The 24,440-nt window shown below is 43.4% G+C and overlaps 1 protein-coding gene across 1 annotated transcript in view; it reads left to right on the forward strand.

The window, feature by feature from the left end:
• The window catches only part of LOC126272905 (uncharacterized), a 337,543-nt gene that overhangs the window by 234,715 nt on the left and 78,388 nt on the right, over positions 1-24,440 (forward strand). Inside the window, exons 3-4 of the mRNA XM_049976169.1 lie at positions 14,778-14,892; positions 19,402-19,518. Coding sequence (XP_049832126.1) covers positions 14,778-14,892; positions 19,402-19,518 — 232 coding nt within the window. The remainder of the gene's footprint in view (positions 1-14,777; positions 14,893-19,401; positions 19,519-24,440) is intronic.

Here is a 24,440-nt window from a genome sequence, read left to right on the forward strand (position 1 = left end):
CTACGTACACAGTCCCACGTCACTCTCGCTCACCGCCGATCCCGACACACCTCCCCAGCAGAGCGCACGCGCTGCCGTTAAACCCGCGACGCCAAAGATGAGCAGAAGATAAAACAGCATCGAAGTCGACTCAAAGATCAAAATGACGATTGATGGAAACTGGTGCCAGAAACGCACCAGTTCATCTTTTACTGTTGTTTTATAATAAATGGGTAGAATATGTATTACCCCTTTGTTGTAAGATTGGTCAAATTCAATGGGACAGATTATTTTATTGTGTATCCCATTGTGTTAGATATAACGTTTTGCATTTTTGTTCGTATTTATCTTACTTTTCGGGGGGGGGGGGGGCGAATGGAGAATGAGTACTGAGTTCGCTACTTGTTATGCTTAATCCTAAAATTCTCTCTCTCTTATCTCTCTTCTCTCTCTCTCTCTCTCTCTCTCTCTCTCTCTGTCTCTCTCTCTCTCTCTCTCTCTCTCTCTCTCTCAAACACACACATACACACACACATAGAGAGAGAGAGAGAGAGAGAGAGAGAGAGAGAGAGAGAGAGGTGGGGGGGGGGGGGGGGGACAAAGAGACGCTCACACACACAGCATCCACTCATCTCCTTGTTTTTCGCTGCACACTTGTTCACTACAAATGTCCATTCCACTTGACAATCAACTGAACTACTCTGACGGCAATTCTAAGCATGTCCTCTTAACTGTGCCTATAGAAACTGCAAAGAACCATCTAAAACCTGTAGAAGTGTGTAATAGTAAATGTGGAACACCTTGATTCTATCGGCCATTCGTAAGCAGTTCACTTAACACCTGAACAGTTTTGCAGAGGTTGACAGAGTTTACAATTACTGCACCCTAGTTCTTTTTGGTTGGTGGATAGCTGTGTCTAAATAAGTCGTCGAGACGCCCCCTTTTTTTATTTCAGAGCCGTAGCGTCATCCTGTGTTTCCCCCCTTGTCTGAAGTCTGCATGTCCATAAAATACCCAGTGGTCATGCGGAATTTAGTTCTCATTTTTTCCGTTTTGTACTGAAAAATTGAATCAACAGGTACAGTTTTATTTTTGCCACCATTTTAGCTGCCTGTCTGATAAAGAGGAAAGGAACGCCAAACGGAGAAACAAAGTATTCGTAGATGGGGAATTTTGTGGGATGTTTTGCAACCACACGTGCCACAAGTACATTTATCACACGTTCTATCCTTAAGTAGAATGGAAAAATTCTTAAAACGTGTGACGATAAAAACGGGGAAAGAAGAGGTCGAGGCTTTTGACATATGGATATTGAAAATAGGTGGACATAAGGTAAAAAGTGAGGTTCTGCGCAGAATCAGTTAGGAAAGCAACGTGTGGCAAACACTAATAAGAAGGGTCAGGATGGCAGGAAACGATGTTGACAACTAGGTGCATAAGATTTTAAAAAATGAGGTTCTCCGCAGAATAAGTTAGGACAGAAACATGTGGAAAACGCTGATAGAAAGAAGGGATAAGATGATAGGATATTTGTTATATCAAGGAATAACTGCTATGGTACTTGAGGGAGCTTTGGAGGGTAAAAACCATAGGGGAAGAGAGACTGTAACATATTCAGCAAATAATTAAGGACGTTGGTGGTGCAAGTTCTACTCCGAGACGAAGGGGTTGGCACGGGGCCGCATCAGACCTGTCAGGAGACCGATGGCTCAAAAGTAAAATAATTTTAGCACACAGTTTGCAGTGGCGCACAAATTACAGATCTACGTCTGCGATCACGAAGTTGTAATTAACACTTGTAAAAAAATTAAATTACGCATTCTTAATTTTGGGCGGAAGAAACACGTGAAATAACGACAGAAACCTTCTGTTTTGGTGATGTATTTTCTTAAATGCATGTGTAACAGCTAAAATAGAACTAGCCGTAGAAATAAATGTTTCAACACTCCAAAAACGTTTCATTGTGTACATATGACAATCTGGAGAATGTGAAATCCCCAACATTGGCGATCTCTTAAATTTAGTGCGGTCTTCAATGCAAGATGCTTATAGCAGTTTCCACCACGAAACTTTATCTCGAAACCTGGCAGAAAATCCAAAGATATTCTGGTCTTATGTGAAGAATACCAGTGACAAGACACAATCAATACTTTCTCTGGGCGACAGCAATTGAAGCAATGCCGATGACAATGCTGCTAAAGGAAAGTTACGAAACACAGCCTTCTGAAATCAAAGAAGACGAAGTAAATATTCCAGAATTCGAATTAAGAACAGTTGGCAACGTGAGTAACTTAGGAGTAGATATCCTTGGAGTAGTGAAGCAACTTAACTCTCTTAATAAAAGCAAGTCTTCAGGTTCAGATTGTACGAGGGCTATTCGGAAAGTAAGTTTCGATCGGTCGCGAAGTGCAAACCACTGTGAAAACCCGATGAAGCTTTGTAATCCTTCTTTTCAATTCTGAGCTCACAGTGAGCACTTAAAGAGGCCTAGAAAATAGTCTGTCACGCGAAGTACGAGAGCCTGATGAGAAATTTCGCTTGAAGCGATGCAGCCCACATAACGTAACTCTCATGTGTATCCTTCTTCAAGACAATTCTCGGCCGCATTCTGCAGGGGCAATGAAGACGCTCCTGCATCGTTTTCGACGAGAAGTGTTTGATCATCCATAATACGGCCCGTATCTGATTGCCCCTGCATTTCATCTCTGCTCACATGTACCATTGGCTATGAAGACAACATTTTGGCACAGACAACGAACTCTAGATCAGCGTAGAGCGGCTGCCTCCTATGAAGAGGGTATTGGAAAGTTTGTACAACACTATAACAAGTGTCTAAGTCGGCTAGCCGACTACGTAGATAACTAACTGGAAATTGTAGCTAACTGTTGCAAATAATACATTTTTCATTTCCACACTCGTTTCCATTTCGTGACCGATAGGACCTTACTTTCTGAATAGCCCTCGTATACCAATTAGGTTCCTTTCAGAGTATGCTGACGCAACAGTTCCATGCTTAACAACCATATACAACCGCTCGCTTGACGAAAGATCCCTACCCAAAGGCTGGAAAGGTGAACGGGTTACACCAGTATTCAAGAAAGGCAACGGGATTAATCCACTTAATTACACGCGCACATCATTAACGTCGATATGAGGCAGGATTTTGTAACATATATTGCGTTCGAACATTATAAATTACCTCGAAGAGAACGGTCAATTGACATACAGTGAACACGGATTTAGAAAACATCGTTCTTGTGAAACAAAACTACCTAGCTCTTTACTCACCCGAAGCGCTGAGTGCTATCGACAAGGAATTTCAAATTGATTCCGTATTTCTGGATTTCCAGAAGTCTTTCGAAACCATACCTCTCAAGTGGTTTGTAATCAAATTGCGTGTTTATGCAATATCACCTCCGTGGCCGAGCAGGATTAGCCGAGCGGTATAAGGCGCTGCAGTCATTGACTGTGCGGCTGATCCCGGCGGAGGATCGAATCCTCCCTCGGGCATGGGTGTGTGTGTTTGTCCTTAAGATAATTTAGGTTAAGTAGTGCGTAAACTTGGGGACTGATGACTTTAGCAGTTAAGTCCCATAAGATTTCACACACATTTGAACATTTTGAACATCACCTCTGTTATGCGACTGGATTCGCGATTTCCTGCCGGAGAGGTTACAGTCGTAGTAACTGAAAGAAGGTGTTCGAGTAAAACAGAAGCGATTTCTGGCGTTTCCCAAGATAGTGTTGTGGGCCCTCTGGTGTTCTTTATTAACGATATAGGAGGCAATCTGAGCCGATGTCTTAGGTTGTTTGCAAATGATACTGTCACTTATGGTCTAATAAAGTCATTAGAAGATCAAAATCAATTGCAAAACGAGTTAGCTAAGATATTTGTATGGTGCAAAAATTGGCACTTGTCCCTAAATAACAAGTGTCTACCAGAAACGCAGACGTGTTTGCAAACAAACAAGAAAACTATTTAACTTTGATGTTTCTTGGTGATAGTTAAAACTTGACTATAGTTGATTCTGTCACCATCACTGAGCTAAGCAAAAATGTTACGCGGGTGCAGAGGAATTCAGAAGGGAGTAGTTCAATAAAATGTTCTCGATTAATTTTCCGTATTGAAGTGTGTTTCAATCCGAACTTCAGATCTAGTGCGAAATTCACGCAACAGGTTAACAGAAAGCTAATTATGTTATGAGTCTGTAACAATATTTAGCCAGCATTTTTTTTCTCAATCGTGCTTTCGGGAAGGTAGTTTCTGTGATATATGACTAAGCATTTGTGGACACGATTATGTGGGTGATACCTGCTTGCTGAAATTTCTCGAGGCGTCCACGAGGTAGGTTCTTGTCACTGCAAAGCGGGACGCTGCAACAGCCAGATGTGCCAACTGACGGCTGGCGTGACGCGGGTTGACGCCGGCAGGAAGACGCTACTTGGGACCACTCTAAGCAGCTCCATCATCTCGCCTGGCACTGACAAGCAGCTGGAAACACTATGCACTTTCTCTTACGTATAAGCACCCGCACACCGTCATCTACGACATCTACACTGAAGCGCCAAAGAATCTGGTACAGAGATACGTAAACGGAAGGAATACGGCGCTACGGTCGGCAATGCCTATACAGGGTGGTCCATTGATCGTGACCGGGCCAAATATCTCGCGAAATGAGCGTCAAACGAAAAAACTACATAGAACGAAACTTGTCTAGCTTGAAAGGGGAAACCAGATGGCACTATAGTTGGCCCGCTAGAGGGCGCTGGCATAGGTCAAACGGATATCAACTGCGTTTTTATAAAATAGGAACCCCCATTTCTTAATTACATATTCGTGTAGTACGTAAAGAAATATGAACGTCTCAGTTGGACCACTTTTTTCGCTTTGGGATAGATGGGGCTCTAATAGTCACAAACATATGGCTCACAATTTTAGACGAACAGTTGGAAACAGGTAGGTTTTTTAAATTAAAATACAGAACGTAGGTACGTTTGAACATTTTATTTCGGTTGTTCCAATGCGATGCATCTACCTTTGTGAGCTTATCATTTCTGAGAACGCATGCTGTTACACCGTGATTACCTGTAAATACCACATTAATGCAATAAATGCTCAAAATGATGTCCGTGAACCTCAATGCATTTGGCAATTCGTGTAACGACATTCCTCTCAACAGCGAGTAGTTCGCCTTCCATAATGTTCGCACATGCATTGAGAATGCGCTGACGCATGTTGTCACGTGTTGTCGGTGGATCACGGTAGCAAGTATCCTTCAACTTTCCCCACAAAAAGAAATCCGGAGACGTCAGATCCGGTGATTGTGCGGGCCATGGTATGGTGCTTCGACGACCAATTTACCTGTCATAAAATAGGCTATTCAATACCGCTTCAACTGCACGCGAGCTATGTGCCGGACATCCATCATGTTGGAAGTATATCGCCATTCTGTCATTCAGTGTAACATCTTGTAGTAACATCGGTAGAACATTACGTAGGAAATCAGCATACATTGCACCATTTACATTGCCATCTATAAAATGGGGGCCAATTATCCTTCCTCCCATAATACCGCACCATACATTAACCCGCCAAGGTCGCTGATGTTCCACTTGTATCAGTCATCGTGGATTTTCCGTTGCCCAGTAGTGCAAATTATGCCGGTTTACGTTACCGATGTTGGTTAATGTGCGCTTCGTCGCTAAATAGAACGCGTGCAAAAAATCTGTCATCGTCCCGTAATTTCTCTTGTGGCCAGTGGTAGAACTGTACACCACGTTCAGAGTCGTCGCCATGCAATTCCTGCTGCATAGAGATATGGCACGGGTGCAATCGGTGTTATGTAGCATTCTCAACACCGACATTTTTTACATTCCAGATTCTCGCGCAATTTGTCTGCTACTGATGCGCGGATGAGCCGCGACAGCAGCTAAAACACGTACTTGGGCATCATCATTAGTTGCAGGTCGTGGTTTACGTTTCACATGTGGCTGAGCACTTCCTGTTTCCTTAAATAACGTACCTGTCCTGTGAACGGTCGGGACACTTGGATGATATCATCCAGGTTACCGAGCAGCATACATAGCACACGCCCGTTGGGCATTTTGACCACAATAGCCATATATCAACACGATATCTACCTTTTCCGCAATTGATAAACGGTCCATTTTAACATGGGTAATGCATCACGAAGCAAATACCTTCCGCACTGGCGCAATGTCACGTGATACCACGTACTTATACGTTTGTGACTATTACAGCTCCATCTATCACAAAGCGAAAAAAGTGGTCCAACTAAAACATTCATATTTCTTTACGTGCTACACGAATATGTAATAAAAATGGGTGTCCCTATTTAAAAAAAAAACGCAGTTGATATCAGTTTGACCTATGGCAGCGCCATCTAGCGGGCCAACCATAGCGCCATCTGGTTCCCCCCTTCAAGCTAGATGAGTTTCGTTCATTGTAGGTTTTTCGTTTGATGCTTATTTCGTGATATACACTCCTGGAAATTGAAATAAGAACACCGTGAATTCATTGTCCCAGGAAGGGGAAACTTTATTGACACATTCCTGGGGTCAGGTACATCACATGATCACAGTGACAGAACCACAGGCACATAGACACAGGCAACAGAGCATGCACAATGTCAGCACTAGTACAGTGTATATCCACCTTTCGCAGCAATGCAGGCTGCTATTCTCCCATGGAGACGATCGTAGAGATGCTAGATGTAGTCCTGTGGAACGGTTTGCCATGCCATTTTCACCTGGCGCCTCAGTTGGACCAGCGTTCGTGCTGGACGTGCAGACCGCGTGAGACGACGCTTCATCCAGTCCCAAACATGCTCAATGGGGGACAGATCCGGAGACCTTGCTGGCCAGGGTAGTTGACTTACACCTTCTAGCGCACGTTGGGTGGCACGGGATACATGCGGTCGTGCATTGTCCTGTTGGAACAGCAAGTTCCCTTGCCGGTCTAGGAATGGTAGAACGATGGGTTCGATGACGGTTTGGATGTACCGTGCACTATTCAGTGTCCCCTCGACGATCACCAGAGGTGTACGGCCAGTGTAGGAGATCGCTCCCCACACCATGATGCCGGGTGTTGGCCCTGTGTGCCTCGGTCGTATGCAGTCCTGATTGTGGCGCTCACCTGCACGGCGCCAAACACACATACGACCATCATTGGCACCAAGGCAGAAGCGACTCTCATCGCTGAAGACGACACGTCTCCATTCGTTCCTCCATTCACGACTGTCGCGACACCACTGGAGGCGGGCTGCATGATGTTGGGGCGTGAGCGGAAGACGGCCTAACGGTGTGCGGGACCGTAGCCCAGCTTCATGGAGACGGTTGCGAATGGTCCTCGCCGATACCCCAGGAGCAGCAGTGTCCCTAATTTGCTGGGAAGTGGCGGTGCGGTCCCCTACGGCACTGCGTAGGATCCTACGGTCTTGGCGTGCATCCGTGCGTTGCTGCGGTCCGGTCCCAGGTCGACGGGCACGTGCACCTTCCGCCGACCACTGGCGACAACATCGATGTACTGTGGAGACCTCACGCACCACGTGTTGAGCAATTCGGCGGTACGTCCACCCGGCCTCCCGCATGCCCACTATACGCCCTCGCTCAAAGTCCGTCAACTGCACATACGGTTCACGTCCACGCTGTCGCGGCATGTTACCAGTGTTAAAGACTGCGATGGAGCTCCGTATGCCACGGCAAACTGGCTGACACTGACGGCGGCGGTGCACAAATGCTGCGCAGCTAGCGCCATTCGACGGCCAACACCGCGGTTCCTGGTGTGTCCGCTGTGCCGTGAGTGTGATCATTGCTTGTACAGCCCTCTCGCAGTGTCCGGAGCAAGTATGGTGGGTGTGACACACCGGTGTCAATGTGTTCTTTTTTCCATTTCCAGGAGTGTATTTGACCCGGTCTCTATCAATGGACCACACTGTATAAGACGAGAAGTGTCTGTCGCAGTTGTTACTGCTTCTACAATGGCAGGTTATCAATATAAGTAAGTTTGAACGTGGTGTTATAGTCGGCGCACGAGCGATGTGACACAGCATCTCCGAGGTAGCGATGAAGTGGGGATTTTCCCGTACGACCATTTCACGAGTGTACCGTGAATATCAGGAATGTTGAAAAACATCAAGTCTCCAACATCGCTGCGGCCCGGAAAAACATCATGCAAGAACGGGACCAATGACGACTGAAGACAATGGTTCATCGTGACAGAAATGCAACCCTTCCGCAAACTGCTGGGCTATGAACAAGCGTCAGCGTGCGAAACACCATCGATATGGGCTTTCGGAGACGAAGGCCCACTCGTGCTCACTTGATGACTGGAAACAAATTGACTGGTCCGACGAGTCTCGTTTCAAATTGTATTGAGCGGATGGACGTGTACGGGTATGGAGACAGCCCCATGAATACATGGACCCTGCATGTCATCAGGGGACTGTCCAAGGTGGTGGAGGATCTGTAATGGTGTGGGGCGTGTGCAGTTGGAGTGATATGGGGCCCCTTGTAACTCTACCTCTAGTATTTTACTTTGGTATGCTTTTACCTAAATAACAGAAAAACCTGTCGCTATGTTGTCATGTATACTACAACCCAACAGAACAAAAAGTCCTTTTGCGGGTAAACCCACATATAACCCTCTCACTAAAGTTTAGTTTAGTTTCCAAATAAAGCACACTATGGGAGAATAGTCCTGTTATAGGAAAAGCTAATCAATAGAGTTACCCTTTCTACAGGGTTTGACCGTGTGTTGTGTCTAATCAGACTATTCAATTCTTTTCCTAAGATTTTACCCAGCAGTTAAATAGAAACGCAGTATGAATAATGTTATACTGAAGCTAGGACAACTCGGTTCCAAGTCTACTTAAGTAGTTTAAAACATGTACTAGTGGTCGCCAGCCTATCCAAGCAAGGAAACAGTGAAGTAATAGGAAAGCAGAACTATGAATTTTTGCCTACTTTCCTCCTACTGTTTAATTTTGTTCTTCAAATTAAATATTAGTCCACGTAAACAATTTTGTTGCAGACATTGGAATTTCTTTTTGATTACTACACATTGCGTTTTAAATAGGGAAAAAGCCCAGTAGACAACTTCAGGGAGCTAAAAAAATTTGGCCAGGGGGAACATATAGAAAATCATTTTCTGTAATAAACAAACTTAAACACTAAAATACTTAGATACTAAAACAAACATTTTTATACTTATCATTTCACTTCAAGAATAGCTCTTTCTTACTGTAATTTACTTTCAAAAGCTATTATTCTTTGAACTGACTCTGAATAGTCGTTTACCAGATTCTAGTAATTAAACTTCACTCTGGTTGAATTTTACGTAAGCAAACTTTTACTATAACACTTTGCAATAGCTAATAAAACACAAAAAAATTTAAATGGTGCCTCTGCATATTAACTTGGCACTTCATAAGTCTGTAAAATACGCTGTACAAAAATAAATTTACTATAAAATAGTCTTATCTGGTGGCTGTAGGCTTGGGTGTGGCGAACAATTATGGCGGCTACACTAACCACAGTACGGTCTGCAAGTCTCTTGCTGTATGGGCTTAATTTCTCTTCTTGGCGTCGTTATTCTACATACATTAGCCCAGCAACTCGCAGCTATGCCGTAAACCGTTTGCAGTCTCCATCCGAGGCATTTTGTGCGAATTTGCAGGCAAAGCTTCTCCTGCTCCACAAAAGTGTTGCCTCAATCACTGCTGCCTACAGACTGTGTGTGTCTTACTTCCCGCACTTGCTCTAGGTAACGCGCCAATCCACCCTTGCCACCTGTTCCACTCCAAAGAGCCACTTTCGTTTTAAACAAAAGCACACTGGCTTTTACATAATACATATTTCTTATATTGTTGCTAAGCATGACCATTTCTTAAACTGTCAAATTTACAGCAACATGAACAATTTATACACTAATATTTTTAAATACGAAACGCCATCAGATAATTATTTAACACAATAAACAATTTACATAGTATTTAACTTACATTGAGTACATACAATACATAGAACTTCAATGTCCAGTGTAACACACTTGACTTTACGTACACAGAAAAAATAGTACCAATATGCGAAAATTTCAAAGTAAACCAATTACAAAAAAATGAAATGGACCATAAACAGATATTGTTATGCCCTGATACGTCTAGATACAACTGTGGCAGGTGACACGTACGTAAGCATCCTGTCTGAGCACCTGCATCCATTCACGTCCTTTGTGCATTGCGAAGGACTTGGGCAATTCCAGCACGACAGTTCGATACCAAACACGTTCAGAACTGCTACAGAGTGGCTCCAGGAACACTCTTCTGAATTTAAACACTTCCTCTGCCCACCAAACTATCCAGACATGAACATTATAGAGCATATATGGAATGCCTTGCAACGTTCTGCTCAAAGGAGCTCTCCACCCCCTCGTACTCTTACGTATTTATGGACAGCCCTGCAGCATTCATGGTGTCAGTTCCCTCCAGCACTACTTCCGACATTAGTCGAGTCCATGCCATATCGTGTTGCAACACTTCTGCGTGGTCAGGGGGGGTACCAGTTTCTTTGTCTCTTCAGTGTACAGGACTACATGACTAGCCTCTAAGTCACACTTAAGTGGCTGGTAGAGGGTTCTTCAAACCACCTTCAAACTATGTGTCTACCGTTCCACTCAGTAACAGCGCATCGGAAAAATGCACGCTTAAATCTTTCGGTACGAGCTCTGATTACTCTCATTTTATTATGATGATTATCATTAGGATGGTGACAAAAAATACTTACATAATGAGAGGAGAAAGTTGATGATTCAAACCTGATGAAAAGATCTTTTCCGAAACGAAAAACGTCTCTTTTTTTAATTATTGCCATTCCAACTCGCTTATCATATCCGTGGCACTGTCTCCCCTATCTCGCGAGAATACAAAACTAGCTGCCCTTTTTTGAACTCTTTTCACTGTCCTCTCTCAGTCCTACCTGGAGTAGAGGACGAACAAGTGTAGCCTAGGCAATCTCTTTAGTAGCCCTGTCGCATCTTCTAGGTCGTTCGCCAATAAAACATAGTCTTTGGTTTGTCTTTCCCTCATCAGTATCTATGTGATCCTTCCAACTTAAGTTGTTCGTAATTGTAATTCTTAGGTATCTATCCCCTTCGGAGGTTTAAATTTGTGTGATTTATCGTGCAAATCGAAATTTAACTAATTTCGTTTTGTACTCATTTCGATGACCTCGCAGTTTTTCCTTATTGAGAGACAATTTCCACTTTTCACATCATTCAGATATCGCGTCCAAGCAATTTTGCAATTAGTGTTGATCTTATGAAGGCTTTACCAGGCGGTAAAAGACAGCCTCATCTGCAAACAATCTAAGACGGGTACTCAGATTGTCTCCTAAATCGTTGATATCGATCTTTAAAAGCAGAGAGCCTATAACACTTCCTTGGGGAACACAGGATATTACTACTGTTTTACTCGATGATTTTCTGTCGATTACTACTTGGTATGACCCTCCTAAGAGGATATCTCGTATCCAGTTGCACTGCTAAGACGATATTCCACAGACACGCAATTTTATTAGAAGTCTCTTGTGCGGAACGGAGTCAAAAGTCTTCTGGAAATCTAGAAATATGGAGTTAATCTGAGATCATCTGTCGATAGTACATATTACTTCTATTCTGTCGTTGACAGACCTATTCTGTCCTATTCTGTCGTTTCTAACCTCTTTGGATGCAGCAAATAAATTCCTTGGATCCACCACCTATTCGCCTTGCTATGTGTTCCTACTATTGTCATTTCATTTCCATCAGACACATAATTTCGTCTTCACTCCAGTCCATTCCTTGAACTATGTTTATTTTCTTATCAGTCCAGTAATTCCCAACAGAGGCACACCAGACAAAAACAAATAGATAGATCATCTCCGGAAACGTCGGGTTAACTTCGTGTAACATCGCCTCTGGCCTGGATAAAGGTCTCAGTTTGGTGAGGAAGAGACCCCACAAGTTTCTTCACGTATGCCTCATCCAGCTGAAGTCACTCATTGACAATTAGATACCATAGAGCTACCGATCTGTAGGGATGTCGACATCTATGTTCCAGTTCGAAATAGACCCAGGCATTTTCTATGGGATTAAGATCGGGTATTTTAGAGGGGCAGACGAGTGGGAGGGGGGTGCCTGAATGTTCGTCAAACCAGGGGTGTACGCGTGCTCTCCTATGGCCACGGCTGTCTGCGTCTTGGAAGTGTCCACAGCATACTCATGACGAAGATGCAAAAGGAAATGAAACTTGCTGTTCGTGAACTTCTCTCTCTATACGTATAACAATGTGTGTATGTATATTCAACATCTGCTCGTAAACGGCTCGGTTTCAACCAAACTTGACACACATGTCACTTGCTACCTGGAAAGCAGCACTGTGGTGGTAAAAACCACTTGCCTCTCATAAAAAGGGGGAGAAGTGAAGAAGCTTAACGCACCGCTCGAAGATATCCAGTGGTAGTCATTCAGCACGTTACACATGATCACATGATTTCAAAAAGTGAAAGGAAAGACGTTTATCGCGTATTACATTTTTGCTGTTCACGCAGTAAAAATGCCATATCAGGCATGACATTTTAATACTTCTTACCATTAATTCTGTCCGTGGCTCGTGGACTTGCGGTAGCGTTCTCGCTTCCCGCGCACGGGGTCCCGGGTTCGATTCCCGGCGGGGTCATTCACTCGCAAGTAGCCGTAGTGGAGTTAAAGAACTTGTGGAGCGGCGGCCGAACTGCCCCACGAGGGGTCTCCCGGCCACCAATGCCATACGCTCATTATTATTACCACTAATTCTATTCTGAATACATTTCGCAGACAGTATTCACAAACATCTCTGACTTTACTTACAAAATTTGTCACTGTATGACACGTAGTCCAAGAGATACGACGCGTTAAACACAGATATGTCTGTAAAGGTTTTCTTAAAACGGGGCTCAAAGCACCCAGACTTTACTCATCCCGTGTTTGATAAAGAAAGCACTTAGCGCGACTTCGAACAAACGTTGGACATAATTTCAAACCATTTCCAACATTTTTCTCGCTTACTTGGTTTAACGTCAAAAACTTAACACATTTACTCATTTGTAAACCAATGAGACGTTTGAAGCTGTTTTATACAACGGGGTTCAATTCTTTGAAGAACCGCGAGTCTACTGGTTACTTACTATCTGGAAAGAAGCGTCGTGGGATAAAAACTACCCACATCCCTTAGGGATAGGAATGAAAAAGTAAGATTCCCCAATACAGTTAGGCCTGGGGGTGCATGAGAAGGGAGTGACGTAAAAATATTCGAAACGACGACATTTCCTTGACAGGATCTGCCAGATTTGTCCGTGTATCAACGTGGAATGTCCAGTGCGTTACAGGGAAATGTACACCATTAGCATCCATGTGACAGGGTTAAAAAATGTGGCCGTGCGAATTTTAGTTCATACCACAGTTTCTACATTTTATATCTCTTTCTGTGCTTCCACTCATCGTCCTCAGTTTCCCTAATAACAAAAACTCTTTTACTTGTTCAAAGTCTTCGACGTTAATTAGCACCATTTCCTTTATTAATGGCAGATCATACATTATGTTAACTTTAATGTTGTTGATTTGAAGGCGTACTTTCAAACTTTTTCTGTAACCATTTCTACTCATTATTCAAGTTTATTTGGACCACAAGCACACTATATACTTCGACAAGCAAAGCGAATATAGTACATAGACGTTTAGTGAAAACACATATCTCCCTCTTTTTCTAGCTTCAGTGAAACAGAATCTCTTTGCCTGAGACCTCTTTCAATTCCGAATTTCCCACTATCCCAATGAAGTGTACTGGAACTGATGCATACATTCTTCAGTATACCAAAATTATTAGAATAAATTCCTGATTTCTCAAAGGCTATTAGCACATATTTTGATGAGACTGAATCAGAAAGCTTTGTTAAAATGTATGAGTAAAAGGTAAAGTGGTAGGTCATATTTATGGCTCTGGTCTCCAATGTCATTCAGGATCTGCAGATGGTCCACTGTACAATAAAAATCAAACAGTTCCTTTGCCTGGCAGAAATTCAAAGTTTTTCCGTAAGCGGTTGGTTTCTGTTTTAGGGAATGTCTTGTACACTGCAGTGGTGGACAGGTCTATAATGGTGAGATCAGATGACAATCACTGACTGCCTCCTCGCGACTGTAGGGGGAGGCGGGGGGGGGGGGGGGGGAGAATTACTTCCAGCGATTCGAGTACTGCACCGTATTCCATACAGTTCCGTCGACGCAGTCAGTTACTCCATCTGTTATTATCATAGCAGGCGGTTCAAGACAGGTTCAGACGTTGAGCACATAGTCTTAATTTCACTGTAGTTGCTTGACGCTCATATTACGCAGTCACGGTGAAAATTTCTCTCCCTAACACAGAGATGGTGCTGATATCGACGAAATTTTGTTTGTGTTGTATCGGTAAATATTGTTCAGGTACTTCATAAGCTTTTTAAAAATTTTTCTCGAAGTTAAAGAAAATCTACTTCGTCACCAGTAGCTAGAAAATTGATATGTGAAGTTAACGTGACTTATCTTCAAAAACTGAAATCAAATATTAATCTGGTATCGCACAATTCGTGGTTAAAGATTTATAAATTAACTGGCATTACACGAATAACATGAAATAGTATGAGGAAGGTACTTTCAAGAAGAATCCCGTGTTTTCTAAAATACTTTAAAAATGCATTATAAGCTATATTAAGTGTGTGCTATCTTGCAGGTCTGAGGGATCCAGTACCACAACGTTCGCTGGCGAATCTGTGTGGAGATCTCAACAAGGGCCTGCTGCCCAAGAATCCAATGGGGCAGAGCGTCTATGGTTTCACATATCCCTTGTAAGTACGATGTATCGTATATTGAATCATCTAAGTGGCTCCGTTTAAAGACTAATTTTCCGTGACTGAAACTGATTTTGTTTGCTTGGCACACTTTGCCTCCAAGAAAAGTTTTCTTCCCTAGTACTGTCGTACAGAATTCCATCTTTCTACGATGTTGTCCATTTCCAATCTCAATTATACACAACATATTTATTCTACAAAGTAATATTAACCATATAAATATGCAATCACTAACTTTTTCGAAGTGTGATGTGTGCCTAATCTCACGCTAGCCTCTGCGCATATTTCTGCAATGACATTGGAGGTAATTGTGAAAATGCTCAAAGATAAAAGCTACAAAAACGCAAATCAGAGGAGATATTAAAACTAACAACCATAACCGACAACTATAATAAAACACTTTAAGTATCTATCATTCTGTTCCATCTGCTGTTGTTCATGATGAAAAATTCGAAACAAAGGCTCTTTTGTTAAAATAAATCAATTGGACAGGGGATACAATAAAGGGAATACGTTAACTGTGTTATAGTGTGTGTGTGGTTTTCGGGCGCTAAACAGCATGGTCATCAGCGCCCAAACGCATAGAAACAGGAACACATGTGGTGAAGGGACGAAAACGGACAGCGAACAAGGAGAACGGCTAAAAAACACAGACCTGATGCAGTTCCAAATCCTCACATAATACACTGAAAAGCTAATACATTAAGACCACTGATCATTGCGAGATTGAACGCCGCCTGGCAGAGATGCGGGTACGTGACGTGGTAAGGAAAGAACATAGGGTGTTAAAGAACAATATACCGTATTTTGAGAGCTGTAGTGTGAACCAAAACAAGAAAAAAGTCCAGTAAATGTGGCCTCTAAAATGCATTCCTTATACGCGTGTACGTACTTGGTCGCCTTCGCCTCTATGAAACATATTTCTTCCACTGCAGGCTCTTTGTTATTCCGAGCGGCCTACAAAACACAACAAAGAAAGGAGAACACGTTATTCTGTTACTGTGAAACAGCAGAGCTTCTAACGTGCAGAGGGCACAGGCTTCATGGTTGCTTCTATTTGCCAGACCATAATACAAGATCGTGTCTGCCGTATCCCGTGTGGAATAATAGACACCCACTAAGATAAAACTACAGTGTAAAAGCATTTCGCGAATTTGCCAGAACACTAACTGGTTCCATTGGGACTAATGTACGCGCTGCCCTTACCCAGAACAGTGGAAACGTGTTACACAAACCATACTAACAGATTGAGATTTTCACTCTGCAGCGGAGTGTGCGCTGATATGAAACTTCCTGGCAGATTAAAACTGTGTGCCCGACCGAGACTCGAACTCGGGACCTTTGTCTTTCGCGGGCACAGTTTTAATCTGCCAGGAAGTTTCATATCAGCGCACACTCCGCTGCAGAGTGAAAATCTCATTCTGGAAACATCCCCCAGGCTGTGGCTAAGCCATGTCTCCGCTATATCCTTTCTTTCAGGAGTGCTAGTTCTGCAAGGTTCGCAGGAGAGCTTCTGTAAAGTTTGGAAGGTAGGAGACGAGATACTGGCAGAAGTAAAGCTGTGAGTACCGGGCGTGAGTCGTGCTTCGGTAGCTCAGTTGGTAGAGCACTTGCCCGCGAAAGGCAAAGGTCCCGAGTTCGAGTCTCGGTCGGGCACACAGTTTTAATCTGCCAGGAAGTTTCATACTAACAGATGTTTACCGTGTGCTGTAGCCAAAAAAATGGTTCAAATGGCTCTGAGCACTATGGGACTCAACTGCTGTGGTCATCAGTCCCCTAGATCTTAGAACTACTTAAACCTAACTAACCTAAGGACATCACACACATCCATGCCCGAAGCAGGATTCGAACCTGCGACCGTAGCAGTCGCACGGTTCCGGACTAGCTGTAGCCATGGGCAATAACAAAGGAATGAGTCCCCATTTATTTACTAGTACTTTTTGTAGGTCGGTCGTCTTAGCAAAGAGCTTGCAGTAGCGAAGATGAACCAGTGCTCGTAGCTCCTAAGGTATGCGTTTTACATCCCCGGTTACCAGATAGTTATGTATTGATTTGGTCTGTACCACCACCTCTCAAAATATGAAATACTTTTTTAATACCCTGTACTGGCCGACAAAGACGAATGGGGAATCATACTAGCGAAGATAAGTGTAGAAAACGCGGAAATGCGCTAACATAGGAGACTTTGATAAAGGGCAGATTGACAGCCTGGTACGTTGGGAGTAGCATTTCGGAAATAGCGAATCTGTTTGGCTCTTAGCGTGTTACTATCGTGAGCATCAATGGAAAGTGGTTGAAATATGGTGAAATCGCGAGTGGACAAGTGTCGGACGTCCATACCCTATCACAGAACGTGAACACACGAGGCTTCCTCATTCAGTCATAAAGGACAGCCGTCGATCTGTGTGGCAGATCTGATGATAAGAGTGCATCGCTGGTGTAGTCTCAATTGTCTGGGAGTACAGAGTCCAGCGCAAGTTGTAGAACATGGGTCTCCGCAACTGACGACCTCTTCGTTGTACCGTGATGACCAACGACACCGTGAATTACGACAGCAGTGAGCATGGAATCGTTGAGATAGGACCGTGGATCAGTGGAAACGTGCCGCGTTCGGAGGAATCACATTTCTTGTTATATCAGGTAGAAGAATGTTTCCAGATACGCCGTCATCCAGGTGAACGACTGTTCGAAACACGGAGCATATCACGAATGTAGGACTGTGGGGGAGCACTATGCCACGAGGAAGATTCACCTGGAGTTCCGTGAGACATGTGATAGTAATAGAAGACACCAAGACAGCTGTGAACCACCTGCATTCTACCTTCAATATTTTTTGTGATAACGGGTCATTTACAGAAAAAAGCGTAGTTGCGAGATATTGAGATTCAAAAAATTTTTCAGATACAAACTTTTATGCAGACTTACACTTCTGACTCTCTGATGGACTACAATTGTCCTGACCCATTACCTGTGTCTTCTTCAGTGTCACAAGCGCCATTTCTTGCCTCTTTCTTTCCTTTTTTATTTCTTTTCCTATTTACTGAGCAGCAGACTCTGTTTGGCCTACATAAAGCAAATCCATTTCTTGCAGATCTCTAGCTGTGTTCTGCCCTAATCTCGCCCTTACCTTCTTCAGAACCTTCAGTCTTTTATAGTTTCCATCATCAAAAGTTATTACAGCATGAGACACTGCTAACGTTAGAGTCATGAGACCAACAAAAGCATTTTTAGGCATATGGTGCCACACAACATTACTGAAGGTATCTTTCACATTCTGAGTCTTCCGATACAAAGATTTCTTTAGTACATCTGGATTTACCAAATCGTTGAATATAGGCCTAATTGCCACCATTATTGCCAAAAATCAAAGGTAACCAGAAAATTCAGTTTTCCTACATTTACAGCATGCACTAGCGGCGTTGTCACTTCAGACACATTATTCTCGTCATTTACACTTCCTTCACTAATCGGATAAGTTTTCTGCAAATTTAGACGCAAAGTAGCATCTGGCGTTTGTGATACCCCAAATTTGCGTTTCTTAAACGTACAGTATTTTACTCTTAGTAATTTTATATACGTATAAAACAGCAATACATGCAAGTACACTGCAGAAAGCGCTGACTAGCACATTATTTTCATGCAAGCTAGTGCCAGAAACAATGGACTATTTATTTGTAATGCCAATTTCCTAGACGTACCAGTAGCATCAAAACAAGGCGTTCACAGCCTAATAGACAGTATAGTTCCGAAGATATGACTACTCAACTCTGATTGCGTACACGAGCTGCCGAAAATTGTCGCATTTCAAATTTAAAATTATTATTTGGATGTATTAAAACTGTCTGTTTTTAATGTATTATGCACCAAAATGTTCAGCAAAGTCTAAAGTACATTATGGAAGAGAAAACTACGTCAAATTTCATCTAAGTTCACCTGTGCGTAAAATCTGGTGCAAGAAACCTCCGGAAACCTAGCAAGGAATCCATGTCACCCAGAATCACTGCTATATTGTGTTCAAAAGATAGACTAGCACGCTATAGACACGTGGTCATAATGTTTTGAGTGATAAACGTGAAAGACACTTCTCCGGTACTTTCATAGGCCCTTTCAGAGACGTACATGAACTAAGATTTGTGATACATTTTTGTAGACCACGGTAAAATTACAAAGACGAAGAAGGAATAGCAGGAATGGTAAAATGATTGTTAACAACTTTATGAGTAATAATTGAAGATATGACATCTCTGGGAACAGTGACCATTGTAACTATAGTGAAATCAGACGCACCGTCTGGTTGACTTGCCATGTTTTATTTGGTTTACCGGTTCAGCCCGTAATACCGATCATCTCCAGGTTCACATAAACATTACTCCGAAGTGCAGTTTGCCACCAGGCGGGAATTCAAAGAGATCCAGACGGTGCCTTTTTACACTGCACACGAATGGTGTTCACCATACATATCACAGAATTCCTTCTAAGTTCTAACCACACCACCTTTCTTTGCAGTGAACTCTTACGCAACAAGACGCTGCAGTTTCTCAGCCGGACGCTGCCCATCCTGAGAGAGGACGAGACGCTGCCCAAGGTCGCGCGCTTCGAAGAGGAGGACATCCAGACCAATACGTGAGTTCGCTCTCCAACCAGCCATTCTTCAGGGGTTCTTTCCGAGAATCGAGCTATTAGGTCTATCGCTGACATATCAGAGTCTCGGAAAACTCGAGAAACTAGTTACTTCTCCGCTAAGACTGTCCTCGGGGACTTTTGCAACAACAGTCTTATAGTGTTTTAATCACAGTTATTATTTCCCAAAATTTCTTGTTTATTTCACTGTAGTTGTAAGTCTTCCTCTTCCCTATCTTCTGCCCATGTACCCTTTCTATTTGTGCTTTGTCTTGCCTGTAAATCTTTCAAGTCTTCGTACTCATTTCTAAATACATCAGCTTGCAACGATGTGTAATAGTTAAACACACTCGACTCGTATTCGGAATACTGAAAACTCAGAGGACAGATATTAGTCACGCACTTAAAGGAGCGCATTAATCGCAGTGGAACGCTGCAGATGAAGTAGAACTACTAAGCAGCGTGTATATTCCAGTCAGCTGTATGATATCAGCCCAATAAAACGTGTCGACACGCAGACGTGACAGAATTGCAGAAATGAGCTGTCTTGTTTAGACGTGACCATGACAACACTGCGAATGAAATCACGCAAAGTGGATTGTCCAACGTGTCTGCAAGCAATGGTGTAATACTCGGAGCCGTGTAACACCGTGTGAGAACAGTCGTATTAAAATGAGCATAAGGCACAGGTCGAACACGCGTGTAACGGCTTGTCAGTGATAACAGTTTTCAAACCCGACAGAAACTGATGATGTCAGCAACTGTTACTCCAACTCAACCAGTTTCCGAGCGGACATTGTCAAAGGAAGTACACATATAATGTACATTAGGAGTCTACAAGGTCCCCTAGCGGTATCAAACGTCCGTAGATTGGGTCTGAGCACTATGGGACTTAATTGTTGAGTTCATCAGTCCCCTAAGACTTAGAACTACTTAAGCCTAACTAACCGAAGGACATCACACACATCCATTCCCGAGGCAGGTTTCGAACCTGATACCGTAACGGTCGCGCGGTTCCAGAATGTAGCGCCTAGAACCGCTCGGCCACAACGGCCGGCAAACGCCCCGTAGAATTTCCCAGTTTAGACATGAGTTCGTAAAATTCGATGTAGGTGATGTACATTATAACTGGTCACGCCTTCCCGCCCGAGACTGCACTAGTGAACGATTTCCTGTACTAACGAAACGGCAGGTAGGGCTTCCTCCTACCCGTTTTCTCTGATTCTCTCAGTTCTTGAGAGCCAGAAGACTTACGGTTCCCCTATGTGTTTATAGCTAAGCAAGAATCGTTACCCAAAAGTCGCGTACTTCTTCCCGCTCCAGTGATTCACTACTGCGCCAAGTGATCCATCCGTTTACTGATGCCTGCGTCGGAAACAGGGTCCCACTCGTTTCTGTTGATTTGTGCAGCGCTGCTTGAGGCGGCGAATTGAAAAATTCAGGAAATTAAATGCTGTCGGAAAGAGGAGGAGCTACTCAAGTTCTTGCGAATGGCCAATGCTCACAGCGACACTTGCAGCTGCACGTCTTGTATTGGCCAAACAGCACAGTCAGTAGCCGTTCAGTACCAGACTGGAGGCGTCAGATGCGCTATGTGTGTGTGTGTGTGTGTGTGTGTGTGTGTGTGTGGGAGAGGGGGGAGGGGGGGAGGTTGGGGGGTTGTAGGTCTGTCGGAGGTTCTTACATGACTTTGCACCGATGTTCTTTGTTATCGTGAACATGAAGCAGGATGTTTATTTCGTCATTTTCCGTGACAAAGTGTTGATCCCTCTTCTTCAACTTCATGGCGAGTTTGCTGCGGTTACTCCCATCTTCCAAGATGACGACAGCCGCGTTCACCTGGCTGCATGCATACGTTCATAGTTTGACAAACACTAATGCTCTCTGCACCTGATCGACCGGTTCATTAATTAACCTAGCTCAGTCCCACAGAAAATGTGTGTAACAATTTGGAATAGTGTTTGCAACGTAGGAATATTTCCGCAGTTTGGTAACTCTGCAGGATCTAACGATCAATACTTGGCTTGAATTCGATAACGTACACATGAATAAACCTGTGAACTCTCCTCCTCGGTGAACTGAAGCCTTTATCAAGACAATCCACATTGACGTGTAGAATGTATGAGACATATCATCAGGGTTTCAGAAAGACATCATCAACACAGTTCTGAAGAGAGAAACAGCCGGCAATGACGAGAATTATCACACAATCAGCTTAGCGGCTCATGCATCCAGGTTGCTCATAAGAATAATTTACGGAAGAATCGAAACAAAAATGGAAGATCAGCGGATGACGATCGATTTGGTTGTATAAACAGTAAAGGCAGCAAAGAGGCCATTCTGGCGCTGCACTTGATAATGGAAGCAAGACTGAAGGAAAATCAAAAGCTCTTCATAGGATTTCTCAATTTGTAAAAAGCGTTCTGCAATGTGAAGTAGTGCAATACTTTCGAAATTCTGGGAAAAATATGGATAAGCCATAGGGAAAAACGGGTATTATACAATATGCACAGGAACCAAGACAGAACAATAAGAGTGGAAGACAAAGAACAGAATGATCGGATTAAAAGCGTGTAAGAGAAGAATGTAGTCTTCCACCCCTACTGATCAATTTACACACCCAAGAAGCAATGACACAAATAAAAGAAAGGTTCAAGAATGAGATAAAAATTCAGGGTGACAAGTTATCAATGATAAGATACGCAGATGTCATTGCCATCCTCAGTGAAAGTGAAGAACAATTACAGGATCTGTTGAATGGAAGGAACCGTCTAATGAGTACATAATGTGGAATGACAGTAAATAGAAGAAAGACGGAAGTAATCAGTAGTAGCAGAAGTCGAAACAGCGAGAGACTTAACATCAGAACTGATGTTCACGAAGTAGATGAAGTTAAGTTAAGAAGCAGAGCAAATCGCAATGGAGTAAGCAAGGAGAACATGAAAGCTAGACTAGCACTGGCAAAAAGGCCGTCCCTGGGCAAGAGAAGCCTACTGGTATCAAATATAGACCTTAATTTGAGGAAGAAACTTCCGAGAATGCACATTTGGGGCAAAAAAAAAACAGCATTGTATGGCAAGTGAAACATGGACTATGGGAAGACCTGAGCAAAAGAGAATAGAGGCATTTGAGATGTTGTGCTGCAGAATAATGTTGGAAATTACGTGGACTAATAAGGTAAAGAATGAGCAGGTTCTCCGCAGGATTGACGAGGAAAGGAATATAAGGAAAACACTGACAAATAGAAGGGACAGGATGATACAGGGTGTTTCAAAAATGACCGGTATATTTGAAACGGCAATAAAAACTAAACGAGCAGCGGTATAAATACACCGTTTGTTGCAATATGCTTGGGACAACAGTACATTTTCAGGCGGACAAACTTTCGAAATTACAGTAGTTACAATTTTCAACAACAGATGGCGCTGCAAGTTATGTGAAAGATATAGAAGACAACGCAGTCTGTGGGTGCGCCATTCTGTACGTCGTCTTTCTGCTGTAAGCGTGTGCTGTTCACAACGTGCAAGTGTGCTGTGGACAACATGGTTTATTCCTTAGAACAGAGGATTTTTCTGGTGTTGGAAATCCACCGCCTAGAACACAGTGTTGTTGCAACAAGACGAAGTTTTCAACGGAGGTTTAATATAACCAAAGGACCGAAAAGCGATACAATAAAGGATCTGTTAGAAAAATTTCAACGGACTGGGAACGTGACGGATGAACCTGCTGGAAAGGTAGGGCGACCGCGTATGGCAACCACAGAGGGCAACGCGCAGCTAGTGCAGCAGGTGATCCAACAGCGGCCTCGGGTTTCCGTTCGCCGTGTTGCAGCTGCAGTCCAAATGACGCCAACGTCCACGTATCGTCTCATGCGCCAAAGTTTACACCTCTACCCATACAAAATTGAAACGCGGCAACCCCTCAGCGCCGCTACCATTGCTGCACGAGAGACATTCGCTAACGATGTAGTGCACCGGGTTGATGACGGCGATATGCATGTGGGCAGCATTTGGTTTACTGACGAAGCTTATTTTTACCTGGACGGCTTCGTCAATAAACAGAACTGGCGCATATGGGGAACCGAAAAGCCCCATGTTGCAGTCCCATCGTCCCTGCATCCTCAAAAAGTACTGGTCTGGGCCGCCGTTTCTTCCAAAGGAATCGTTGGCTCACTTTTCAGATCCGAAACGATTACTGCATCACGCTATCTGGACATTCTTCGTGAATTTGTGGCGGTACAAACTGCCTTAGACGACACTGCAAACACCTCGTGGTTTATGCAAGATGGCGCCCGGCCACATCGCACGGCCGACGTCTTTAATTTCCTGAATGAATATTTCGATGATCGTGTGATTGCTTTGGGCTATCCAAAACATACAGGAGGGGGCGTGGATTGGCCTCCCTATTCGCCAGACATGAACCCCTGTGACTTCTTCCTGTGGGGACACTTGAAAGATCAGGTGTACCGCCAGAATCCAGAAACAATTGAACAGCTGAAGCAGTACATCTCATCTGCATGTAAAGCCATTCCGCCAGACAGGTTGTCAAAGGTTTCGGGTAATTTCATTCAGAGACTACGCCATATTATTGCTACGCATGGTGGATATGGGGAAAATATCGTAATATAGAGTTTCCCAGACCGCAGCGCCATTTGTTGTTGACAATTGTAACTACTGTAATTTCGAAAGTTTGTCTGCCTGAAAATGTACTGTTGTCCCAAGCATATTGCAACAAACGGTGTATTTCTATCGCTACTCGTTTAGTTTGTATTGCCGTTTCAAATATACCGATCATTTTTGAAACACCCTGTAGGACATCTGTTAAGACATCAGGGAATAACCTCCATGGCACTACAGGAAGCTGTAGAGGAAGACAGGGACTGGAATATATCCAGAAAATAATTGTGGATATAGGTTGCAAGTGCT

Source organism: Schistocerca gregaria, chromosome 5 (genome assembly GCF_023897955.1).
Source record: "Schistocerca gregaria isolate iqSchGreg1 chromosome 5, iqSchGreg1.2, whole genome shotgun sequence".
Classification (NCBI taxonomy): Eukaryota; Metazoa; Arthropoda; class Insecta; order Orthoptera; family Acrididae; genus Schistocerca; species Schistocerca gregaria.